Genomic DNA, 11,829 nt, shown 5'->3' on the forward strand with positions numbered 1-11,829 from the left:
ACGACTGTGCGTCGGAAGAAGACGACGACAAGGCTGGCACCCCTTCGGCTTCGTGCCGCCGCTCTGCCTGCCGCCGCCCCGTTCCTCTGCCCGCCTAGCGCTCCCACCGCCGGCCGCCACCGCCGTAGCGCCGGCTGCCGGACCTCCCCGGACGGCCGGACCTGCCTTCACATGGACCGGCGGCGCTCCAGTCGAGGGGCAGCGCTGACCACGCCCGCCGCCGTCGCCGGAGCTCGCCTGCTCCGCCGCCCACCCGCGCCGTCCCCTGCCTGGGAAGGAGAGAGAGGGGAAAGGAAAGAAGAGAGAGAAGGGAGAGGGAAGAAGAGATGAGTGAGGCTGACATGTGGGGTTCACGTGGGCCCCACCATTTTAAAACTATTTTTGTTTGTGCAGCTGACATGTGGGGCCACGTTTTTTATTATTTTTCCGAGATATAATTGCCACGCAAGCGCCACGTCAATGCCACGTGGGATGAAGACCAAGTCAAACAAGCCACGTAGGCGCCACGTCAGCCAAAACCGCCTTCAAAACCGACGAGGGACCACGTTTACCCGGTTTTCGTAAGTTGGGGGACGGGTCATATCCGGTTTTGCGGTCAAGGGATGAAAATTGGACTGGGCGACAAATAGAGGGACCCAATGTGAACTTATTCCTCAGAATAATCGTACTGCAGCAGCTGGGCCTTAAAAAGTCGTAGTGCCGGTGTCCCCATGTCCGTCCGGAAACCACAAGCCCAACACAAATCCTTGTCCAAAGGGAAATTTTTCGAGTAATAACTTACAAATGCACTGACACCACCGAAATCTGACTTATTGGCATGATCATTAACGTGTTAATTAATTATGCATGTATATCTATACAGTGCAAAGCAGGTTCTGTGGACAGCATATAGTATCAAACAATATCATACATGAACTTATCACGTTATTCTCACAGTGTCTATTCTCCTATCCTTTCCTTCGGATTTCAGATAAACCTGCGTGGTTTCCATACACAATGATCAAATTTTCGAGCAGGCAGGAGGGAGATGTGAAGACCACGCATGTGACACGATGATGTTTCTCTTCATTTATTGGGCGTTTTTTTTTTTGCTAATCATTTCAATCAAACACGTACCATACAAAGCATCACGCGAAAACATTAAAGCATCTAATCTAGATCAACCTAAGTAGTAAAAATCTACTAGTAGTGAATCACCGGCGCTAGGTTGCGCTTGTACAAGCTTCTCCTCCGGAAGAAATCCCCGAACTTCCTTAGGATCGACCTCCTCTTCTTCTGCTTCATGGCGTGGTCCAGGTCGCCGTACTGCCCGCCGTCGAAGTGGTCGAACTCGTAGTCGAAGTCGTCCATGGCCGCCGCGGCCGCCGCCGACTTGAGCTCGGCGATGTTGCTGAGCGACGCGAACATCCGGTCCTTCCTGCCCGCCATCACCCTGTTGGAGTCCAGGAATGTGGCGCTGAGCTTGCCATGCATGTCGCCCCTCCACTTGTGCAGCGACGACAAGGGGTCGGCCGCCGCCGCGAGCTCGCCGGCGCCATGACCGTGATCGGCGGCCTTCCGTGCTGCCGCGAGCTGGCCGTCGAGCTCCTTGGCGCGCCCGCGCGCCTCGGCCTCGCTGGCCTTGAGGCTCTCGTTCTCCTGACGTAGTGCCTCCATGGCGCTCTCCTTCTCCGCGACGGCGTCCTGCAGCTTGGAGTTCTCGCCGGTGGCGAGCTCGAGCGACTCGTTCGCCGCGTTGACCTCCTCGACGGCGCGCTCCAGAGCGCGACGCAGGCTGCCGTTCTCGTCGTCGACCACCCGGTGCAGCTCGGCGAGCTCGACGTTCTCTTGCCCGGCCGCGTGGGCCTCGTCCTCGGCCGCCCGGACGCGCGCGAGAAGCACCTTCTCCCTGGCGCGCCACGAAACGGCGGCCTCCTTCCAGTCCGACGTGAGGCCGTCGAGCTGCTCGGTCGTCGACCACAGCTCCGCCTCGGCGGCGTGCAGCGACTCCCTGAGCCGGTCGACCTCGGCGTTGGCGTCCTCCAGCTCGGCCTGCGCGTCGGACAGCCACGCCTTCACCTGCTTGGCCTCCATGGTGACGGCGGAGAGCGCGGCGGTGAGGTCGTCGGCCGCCTTCCTGCTCTTCTCCTCCGCCTGCACGGCCGCCCGGAGCTTGGCCCTCAGCCCGTTGATCTCCTCGTCGACGCCGCCGAACATGAGGTCCATGACGCTCCACTGGGCGGCGGCGGCTGGCTCGGCGGCAGGGGCGCGTCCCTGCTGCTGCCGCAGCGTGGCGACCTCGAGCTTAGCCTCCTCGAGAGCGATCTTCGCCTGCTCCATCTCCTTCGTCTGCTGTATCAGCGACTCCAGCATATTCATCTCCGTCGCCTTCGCCGTCGCCACCTCCCGCTCCAGCAGCCGCACCCGGTCGTCGGAGCACGCCGCGCCGCCGCCCACCACTTCCTTGTCCACGCCACCGTCGCTCTGCCGCAACCCATCGACTTCTTGCAGCGTGCACGACGTCTTCTTCTCCTCCATCTCCATCACGACGCCGCCGTAACTCTGCACCAGCCAGTGCGTCACCTGTCACCGCTCACCACCGCTGCCGATCAAACACAAGTTTCACGCACGATCAGGAGACGCACCTCGGGAGACGACGGCGAGAAGATGGTGGCGACGGATTTGCTGCGCTCGTGGCGAGACCTCGGCGTGGACACCGGAGAACTCCGCGTCCCGCCTCCCCAGGACCCGGATCTGCACGGCGATCATCTCACCCAGTCAGTCAGTCAGTTCGGAATGCTCGCTCGCTCGATCGCCGAGTTAAAAAAAAATGGCGGCAGAGAGACGGTTTCGCGCGCTCACCTCGGCCTGGACGGCAACATCTGGTGTCGCTCGCGCGCGCGCGCGTCGCTTCTGCTGTCACGTACGCAGCGCAGCGCGGCGCACAGGCAATGCCAGAAAACAGCAGTAAAGCAGAGCGATTTTATAGCAGAGGGATTAGAAGGTTTCAGACTTTCAGTGCAGTGACGCATCGGGATTAGCAAATAACACCAGGATAGTGTAGAATAATCGTGGCAGTAGTACTGGACGAGCATGGAGCAGGTGAGCGAGTGAAAGAGACAGCGTGTTCGATCTGGACCGTCGCGAGTGATCCCATGCGAGTTTACGACTAGTATATCTATCTGCTCGCGATCCAATGGGAATTTTGGGAGTTTTTCAGTTGCTTCCATCGAGTCGTTAGCTTAATCCGTTTGTATAGGTAGGTAATTTGGATTTGATACATATCATGTCCAAGCTAGCTAGCCCTAGATGATGCCAAATACAAGTGAAAGCCGCCAACGTTCGTGCATCACCCTGATCAAGTAGCAGTTTTTGGGCGGTCCAGTGGCGAAGCAGTCATCGTATATTTTATTTGTCACGGACGTTGATGTGTCGGGCTACCATTGGCACGGCCATGACAACTCACGAGCCGAAAAACAATACTACCAAATAGAGGAGTATATTTTTGTCACGGTGTGCATTGTTTCAGTATCGAAATGGGGATGTCATATGAAGTGTGACTATATATAAATCCCTGGCTCCAATCCAATTACCTAGAGTCCTAGAGAGACCAAATGACGGGCTAAAAGTTTGGTTATAATTACACTGTATGCTTTTGGATAGACGTGATACTATACGCGTTTAGAAATGGCCGGTGGACCTCTTTTTTCCCCTTGCGATTTTGCTTGCTTGGATGGATTGTTGTTGGATTTTAGTACAGATTAACTGTTTAAGGAACTTGATCTAATGCCCACTGAATAACTTTTGAGTCGTGGTTGTTTCTCAGATAACTGCAAACATGGGCTCTGAATAATGAACAGGTCGCCGAAGTCGTCAGCGAAAAGCGAAACGAAGCGAGGCAGTTGCATCCACGTCAGCCATTTGGACTTTTAAAACGAGATGGCCGGTTTCATGGTTGCATCATTCCTGTACCAAGCAAGCCGCAAACATGATAGACCAAAGCTGATTAAAGAAAGTACTCGTAATAAACACACCCAAACTGATTAAAGAAAGTAATAAGCACGATGTAATTAACTTGCACAAGTAGTCAAGTACTAATATACATCCAACAGGTCCATATCTGACAGTTTTTAGTGGTGGGCTTATTATTATCCATGTGACCCGAGAGGCATACTTAATCAGAGTGTGAGACAGCCAAATTGATCTGGCGTGTACTACTTACTACTCATACGTACTAATCGGTTTTCGGTCTTTCATTTGCAGCAAAAACCGATCAAGCGAGGTAAAACCATGGCGAGTTTTGGGCAGGGAAAACTGGGCGTGTCTGGGACGACGTCTACGTTTACGTACACCGGCCGTCGTGTGCGGATGTTTATCCGGCGCCTGTTCCCAGGCTCGTGATCAACCTCGTTAATAAGCCTCCGAGCTCTAGCTAGCTGCCACGACGACGTGAGCATATTATTTTTCCTGTAGAGCCTCGCCCTCGCGGCCGACGACGGCGGGGCACGCGCATCACCGTAGTCGTCGATCGCGAGAGACAGCGTCATGAGTTTCAGCGCGGACGCCGCGCGCGGGCGGGCGGACGGCGGACGGCTATGTTGCACCTATACTTCACTTTCTTGCCGTATCGGTATCCGATACGTACCCGATACGGCGATACGTCCGGTACTCTGTCGATACGGTATCGGAGGAGTATCAGTCATTAAACAATGAAAAAAAAGAAAAAATAAATACTAATACTCACACGATACTTATCAGATACTTCTCCAATACCTAGCAGTGTAACCTCCTTGTTCAATAGCCCATTAAAGACCCAATGCTATACTTATGATATATTTATAACTTTAATATACTTGATCTATTTGTAATACAATGCTATATTTACTATATTTTCTGTAACAGGCAACAATACATAGAATATTTTTTAAGATAATCTTATTGCTTTACCCTTTTGTAGTTCCCTATATTTTATTTTTAAAAATATTTTTATATATACTCGCCGTATCGACATATTGATGTTTTTAAAAAAAATCCCGTATTGCCGTATCAACGTATCCGTATCGCCGTACCAGTATCGTGTATCCGTACATCGTAGGTGGACAGGCGATCGATCGACCGATGGAGCTCGACATGCCCATATCGACGTGCCGTGCGATATAGGTGGAGGCGGCACGTGCGCACGCCACGCCACGTACCGCCTAGAAACCTGCCGAGAAAGCGATCGATGTGTGCGCACATCGGCTCAAGCAAATACAACTAGTGATCGATGTGTGCACACATCGGCTCAAGCAAATACGACTAGTGATACGACTAGTGTGACTAGCGGCTGGGTGTGCATCGTGCATGTGATGGACGAGGAGCGCGGTCGGCGGTGGACGAACCGGTTTGTGGCGGATCGCTTGCAATCATAGAACTGGGCTGTTGGTGCGTTGGATTCGCGGGTGCCTTTTTCGCGGAAGCTGCGCTAAAGGGCCAGAAGCCTACAAGGTGGCTCGGACCGTATGTGTGTCCAATATATCTGTGTTAATCGGCTTAATTCTGACAGTGACATCGAAGCATATGTGTCCTCTCCCCAGCGGTCTGACCGCTGACACTCTGTGGCCGTGAAGACGTCTTCATCATTTCTGATTAGGGGCCTTCCATATTGAATAGTAGACGGGGTGTCATCTTGATTTCGTATTATGAGATTGCCTACATCGGCAATCCATACTCTTTTTAAATGGTTCTTACGATTTTGGGTATGTGCCTATTGGCTTTCTCGTGGCACTATCATTGCAGGGTGACACATTTTATAGTCGGACCAGATTGTGAGGTATAACAGCGACCACAAGGAAAGAGCGAGCAATTCCACTAGGAGATTTTGATTCAGTGGTGTTTATCAAGTACTAGTTCCTTGACTCCTAGACGAAATATTTAGGTTTAGATAGGTGTAGGAGCCGATTCAATGTGGGTGCCTACCCTCTCCAGACCTATAGAGCACCCTGCACCCCCTAAATATTTCACCATGGATGATAGAGTAGGGAGTGTATGCTAAAAATCTATGAATGGTTGGAGGTTGAAAAAATCGTGAAATTAGACCAGTGAATGCAATTGGACTAGGCATACGCTATTGGACTTTCAACCTACTCACTTAGAAAATAGGCCACAGGCCTACAACCAGGGGCGGAGCTAGAAAGAAATGGAGAGGGGTGCCACTCACTTGCTTTACTCTACATTAGACTGATATAAGTGCCTAAATTTGGATTGAGGGGGTGCATATATGGTGAAAATAGATGAACTATAACTAAAAAATTTTCTTAACCAGATTCCTAGGCACCCCCACATCTCCTACCTAGCTCCGCCCCTGCCTACAAATAGCCCCCCAGCCCAACTACCTAATTCCCCAATACCCATCCCCAAATCCCTGGCAGCCAATGCATCGAGGTAGTGAGCTCCTGAACCCGTTCAGCTACGCAAGAGGTGAGTGGCGCCGGCGAGCTAATGACTTCTCTTAATCCAAGGAACTAGATAAGCTTGTAGGACATGTTGGAATTTATGCTGAAGATTATAATGTCGGTGATCTTTTGTGTTACTAGGTCAACTTAAAGACTTCATCAGCCATGTTAGGAGAAGTTCAGAATTTCTTGGATGTACAGATTTTCCAAAGGTTGTTGAAATAATGGTTAAATCCGGAATGCACAGATCGTAGCGATTGGTTTATCGACTCACTGAGCTAACATCGATACTGCCGGTGGCATAACGGCTTCAGTTGAGAGAGTCTTTTCAGCCACGTCGCTTATAAAGATGGATTTGCATATCAAATTGGGGGATGAATGGCTCAATGATTTGATGATATGCGACATTGAGAAGGAGATATTCATGAGCATTGATAATGAAAAAACAATCATAAAACAATTTGAAGAGATAAAAAAAACATAGTATATGTTAGTGCCCTCAAAACAATTTACTGGTATATTCTCTATCCTATTGTAATGCTCAGAATTATTTTGAAGAATTAAAGTTCTTATTTGGTAGTTATCACTAATTTGTTTTGTCTCATACTTGCATGAAAGATAATCTGTGCCACAAGTGAAAAATAATCAATTGTCTTGTGAAGTTAGGATGTATTTCTCTGATTCCATATGAAACTTCTTTAGACTACAATGTAATATTATGATATTATAATATTGTATGAGACATGATGTGCTTATGCCGGTGTTTCCAGTATGTTTGACCCCCACCCCACTTTTTTATTCCTGGATACGCTAGCAATAGCTGTATTTGCCTTTTATAAAAGGCAAAAAAAAAAAGTTCTTTGGAGTGAATGGTTCGCTGATTGATCATGGCAATGATGGCCGATGCATATTTTTATAAGGTGTTGTTGGATGTTCTTTCTTACAGTCCATGTGTTACTATGGTGAAGAATGAATATGTCGATGGTCGATGTATTGTTGCTCACCCTGACATGATACCTGTTATCATGTCCTTCATTTTTTTCAATAATTATATATTGTGTATATTCTAGTTATCAAAAGGCCAGAAGTGGTCTTATATTAATTGTATATCAACAAAAAAAATTTATCAAAAAAATAATAAACAACGCTGTAGCCCAACGTCTAAAACTGGGTACCAAGGTCAGAATGTATGGTATTCGTGAGAAAGGTAGTACTCCCTCCAGCCTGTTATAAGCGCAACCATAGCCCGTAAGTTGTTCAACTTTAAACGTTCATCTTATTTAAATTTTTTTTATGATTTGTATTTTTATTGTTATTAGATGATAAAACATGAATAACCCAAGGGAAATCAGCAGAGTTGCTGATAAATTAGCTAAAGAAGTTAAAAACATTCAGTTTACTACTGCTGTGATCAACTGTCAAAACATCTCACATATTGCCTACCCCAGTAGAAACTGTCATGCCAGAAGCCTTCAGTGTGACTTCACCTCGATCAATTGTAAGATCTCACATGTATGGTGTTCGTTACAGTGTTGGGTGCTGATGTTGTGTTTAATACTACTGTAACGTGTAGAAACCTGTATCTACACTACCGTAGAAAGCTGAATCATGAAGACATACACAATGAGCATACAACACGATGTACCAACGGTTAATATCTTTCATCATTTGGTATTTCGACTGCTTCGGAAACAGATACCACTACTTTCCAGGTTATAAAGATCCTTGTCATGGGTAAAAGAGAGTTGCATAACAGGCTAACAGCGAGCGGTAAAAGATGGGGAGACCAGGGGAAGAGAGAGAGAGAGAGAGACAGAGGCAAGCCGGGGGAAGGTCTGTTCTTCACAGGACCCTTCTTCATTCATCTTCTCAGTCATCTCTTCCTACCATAGGCCTGCAAGATAGAAATAATGAGATCACAATTTGCAAACATTGTAGTTTGTAATAAAGGAATTTTCAGTCACAGCCGCCAAATAATATGGATTCAATCTAGTCAAAATGATACATAACTTTCGGATAAGGCTATATAAACATGTAAGTTAATCAACGGATCTCTTTATTCCTCATGAAAATATCCTTCCCAGATTTGAGTTTTGCAAATAGTATGGATTTATGTACTGTATGGTAAGCCTTTTCTAATTTGGTCCTTGGAATGCATAACCTGTTGAAAAGTAAGGATCACCTGTTACCTCCTGTGAGGTACCAGAAAACCATCAGACATGATTCATCCGATCATGTGGAATTTATCTCATTCAGTATACCTACAATTAACAACACACGAACAAGAGCAATATAACCCATATTCCTCTCCAATGTATGATGAATAAGGACACCAATCTCTCTTAGACAGATGAAATTCTTAACATTTCCAAGATGATAAGAAATTTACAAACAAAACTTTCCTTCCAAGTGAAATACCCAAATGCATTGGTGAAGAGTAAAATTAAATAAAATGCATGATACTTCACAATCTTTGCACAATGGGAAATAAAAGCATATGCAAGAAAAAATAAGTGCCATTAATAATCATTGAGATGAAAGCATATGTAGAGGAAAAGAAAACATAATATTTCCACAAAACCGTTAGCTTCGCAGTATATAAAGAAAGGCGGGAAGCACCTTAAAACAGAGGACAAGTGGGCTGTGATGTGCTCCTCGTAGTGCGGTTGCGGAAAAGAGACAAAACCCAGATTTGATACTTGGAATAGGTAAGGTTGTTTTTGTTCAAAAACAAAGACACTAAGCCGCTAAGCGACAACAGAGACTAATTGGAGAAAGATCACATTACTGCCTTACTGGTCAGCAGAAGGATTACACAACAAATACGCGAATCTTTATCAGTACTCGCCAACAGGTGAACGCCCAATAAATTCAAGACAAGTGCCATACTGCCATGCACGACATCATCTTTTCTGCTAGTAGGAAGTTTCATACGTACACAAACCCTAACTATTGGTAGTATATATACTAGCACATTAGAGAAAATATGTGCCCTGAACCAAAAATGAACTTAATATGGGACAGAGGGAGTATTTATCACCTAATTAATAGAACACAAAACAGATGGGCATGCCATTGTCGAGGACAAACCCACAAAAATGGCAGCAAAGGTTGAAAGACCTTCCATACAGCATATTACGAAAGTTGCACTCATAAAGTTAGTTATACTCCCTTTTCCGGCCTAACCTATACAAGAGCATGAATACTTTGAAAGTCCCATATTCAAGAAGGAAAAGGCAAAAGATTAAGTATTTGAACCTCTATTCACACAGGATTTAAAACAACCAGAGGAATGAACCAGCTAAACAAATACAAAATTTCCCCCACCCACTAAGTTTAGTTCTCTACCTACAACCTTGCATCTAGCTAGGTTCATTCAGGCCTCGCTACTATAAATTAAGGTGACTAACAATCTTTCCATGAACATCTAACATACTCAAATTAAGTTGCATAGAAGAAGATGATTTGTCTATCAAGTCGACACATCCAGTACATCATGATTTCAGTGATTAGCAGAACAATGTAGCAATTCGTCTTTTCATTTTCCTTCTTTCTGCCTTTGAAAGGGTTTCTATCAGCTAATTAGTCCTATCATCAGTATCTCAACCAAATTTCCTTAAATATATGCAACAAAATGGCAGGAAGATAAAGAAGCTCTTACCCAAATTGCTCTTGCTGCACTGCTAATGTCCAGCTTCTGACGGCGCAGACCAATTGGGGGCAACAGCGCCACCTCTGAGCTCCTCCATCCACTCCTGGAAGAACTTCGGATCAAAACCACCCTCCTCATCCTCCTCTCGATCACAATTCGCTTCAACTCCTCCTTCCTCCATCATAGAAATCGATGCCTCTGCAGCCGCTGTCGCCACACCCTTGTTCGGCTCGGCGATCGCCGGCGTGTGGCCTTCGAAGAGAGCGAGATGGCCGAACAGCTTGTCCTTGCGGGAGAAGGTGGTGCCGCAGGAGCAGCGCCACTGCGCCTCCTCGCCGCAGTGGCGGAGGTGGCTCCGGAGGTCGGCGAGGACGGCGAAGCGCTTCTTGCCGCCGCAGCGCTCGCAGGCGTAGAGCTTGGGGCAGTGGCTCCGCCGGAAGTGGTTGCGCGCGCACACGGCCGACTTGAGCGGCCGGAAGCGGCGGTGCGCGCGGTTCCGGTTGCAGCCGGCGTAGGGGCACGAGAACCGCACCTCCCGGCCGGCAGGCGGCTTCGGCTGGCCGGGCCTGGAGAGCGCGTCCAGGGTCTTGAAGCGGTCGCCGTGGGCGCGCATGTGCATCCGGAGGTTGGCGTCGCGGCGGAACCCCTTGCCGCAGATGTCGCAGAAGTGGACGTGCTCCGCGAGAAGCTCGGAGGCGTCGAGCTCGACGACGTCGTAGTCGCCGTCGCCCTTGGCTGCTTCTTGCGGGGGTTCCTGAGGCACGGAGACCACCACGGGGGGGAGCTCCTGGACGGTAGTAGCCGGAGGCGGAGGTGGAGCCGGGAGGGAGGCGACGGTGGAAGAGAGGAGGGAGGCGGCGTTGAGGACGACGAGGTGGGCAGCGGAGGAGATCTCGGAGGAGACGGAGTGGATGTCGGAGGAAGAGAGGGGCCCGGATTCTCCGGATATAGATGCGGCGATGCGGCGGCGGACGGCGGCCATGCGGTCGCCGAGAGCAACCAACCGGAGGAGCGCGTCGCGGGCATCCCCGTCTCCTCCTCCGGCTCCGGCGCCGCCGGCCCCGCCGACGAGGGCGCCAGAGGGATCCCCTACTTCCATGGCCAGCGTCGGCGCCGTGGCAGCCGTTGGTGGCGCGACGGAGCCGCCGCCACCGCCGCCGGCGAGTAGGTGGGTGGTGGACTTCATTTCCCAACCTTTTTTTTTTCTAACTTCGCTTTGGCATCACGACGCGTTTGACGGCTTTGAGGTTTGTGATACCTTTTGCGCGCAGGTCCCTGCAATTGGTAAATTTTGCAAGTATTTCCATTGCCCCCTTTTTTTTTCTTTTCTTTTCCAAAGGATGACGCTACATAATGTGAATAAATAAAGTGGCTTTTCAGTTATACCATTTTGCTTTTATGTTGCACATTTGCACATCCAGTTATGGCTATAACTTTTTTCCCTCATACTTTTTCGAAAAGGAAATATCATAAAGACACATCTCTCCATATACTTTCATGATATGATATTATTCGCAGCGGAGTTCTATCTACATGAAGAAATTAGACATTGTGCCATTGTCAAAACTAGGTTTCTTCTAAATGCCACTCCGCAAAAGGGATTTGATAAAATGCCATTCCACAAAATGAATTTGATAAAATGCCACACCACAAAAGGGAATCGATAAAATGCCATCCTAAACCCGTGGCTACACGCTAGAATGCTATATGGGACCAAATTACCCTCTCCTTTCTTGCCTGGGCATGTAACTGTTGGGTCAGTGT

General features: G+C 48.5%; 2 protein-coding genes across 4 annotated transcripts; both read right to left on the minus strand.

Annotated features, from left to right (window-relative positions):
• Positions 1 to 824: 824 nt before the first annotated feature.
• On the minus strand, positions 825 to 3,026 carry LOC4329734 (WEB family protein At3g02930, chloroplastic). Its single transcript, XM_015767430.3, has 3 exons — positions 2,842 to 3,026; positions 2,625 to 2,733; positions 825 to 2,541 (listed from the first exon to the last, which is right to left on the minus strand). The coding sequence occupies exons 1-3, from the start codon at positions 3,009 to 3,011 to the stop codon at positions 1,183 to 1,185; spliced, it is 1,638 nt and encodes a 545-aa protein (XP_015622916.2). The 5' UTR covers positions 3,012 to 3,026; the 3' UTR covers positions 825 to 1,182.
• A 5,029-nt stretch (positions 3,027 to 8,055) lies between these two features.
• On the minus strand, positions 8,056 to 11,283 carry LOC4329736 (protein SENSITIVE TO PROTON RHIZOTOXICITY 1). 3 transcript variants are annotated; one of them, XR_003240392.2, is made up of 3 exons: positions 10,075 to 11,283; positions 8,603 to 8,674; positions 8,056 to 8,307 (listed from the first exon to the last, which is right to left on the minus strand). XR_003240392.2 is itself a non-coding variant. In XM_015771999.3 (2 exons), exon 1 carries the CDS (start codon positions 11,249 to 11,251, stop codon positions 10,097 to 10,099), a length of 1,155 nt encoding a protein of 384 aa, XP_015627485.1. In that variant the 5' UTR covers positions 11,252 to 11,283; the 3' UTR covers positions 8,056 to 8,307; positions 10,075 to 10,096. The 3 variants fall into 3 exon arrangements, 1 of the variants encoding a protein (XP_015627485.1); XR_003240391.2 differs by having other exon boundaries at positions 8,596 to 8,674; XM_015771999.3 differs by lacking the exon at positions 8,603 to 8,674.
• Positions 11,284 to 11,829: the final 546 nt, after the last annotated feature.

Source organism: Oryza sativa, chromosome 2 (genome assembly GCF_034140825.1).
Source record: "Oryza sativa Japonica Group chromosome 2, ASM3414082v1".
NCBI classification, from domain to species: domain Eukaryota; kingdom Viridiplantae; phylum Streptophyta; class Magnoliopsida; order Poales; family Poaceae; genus Oryza; species Oryza sativa.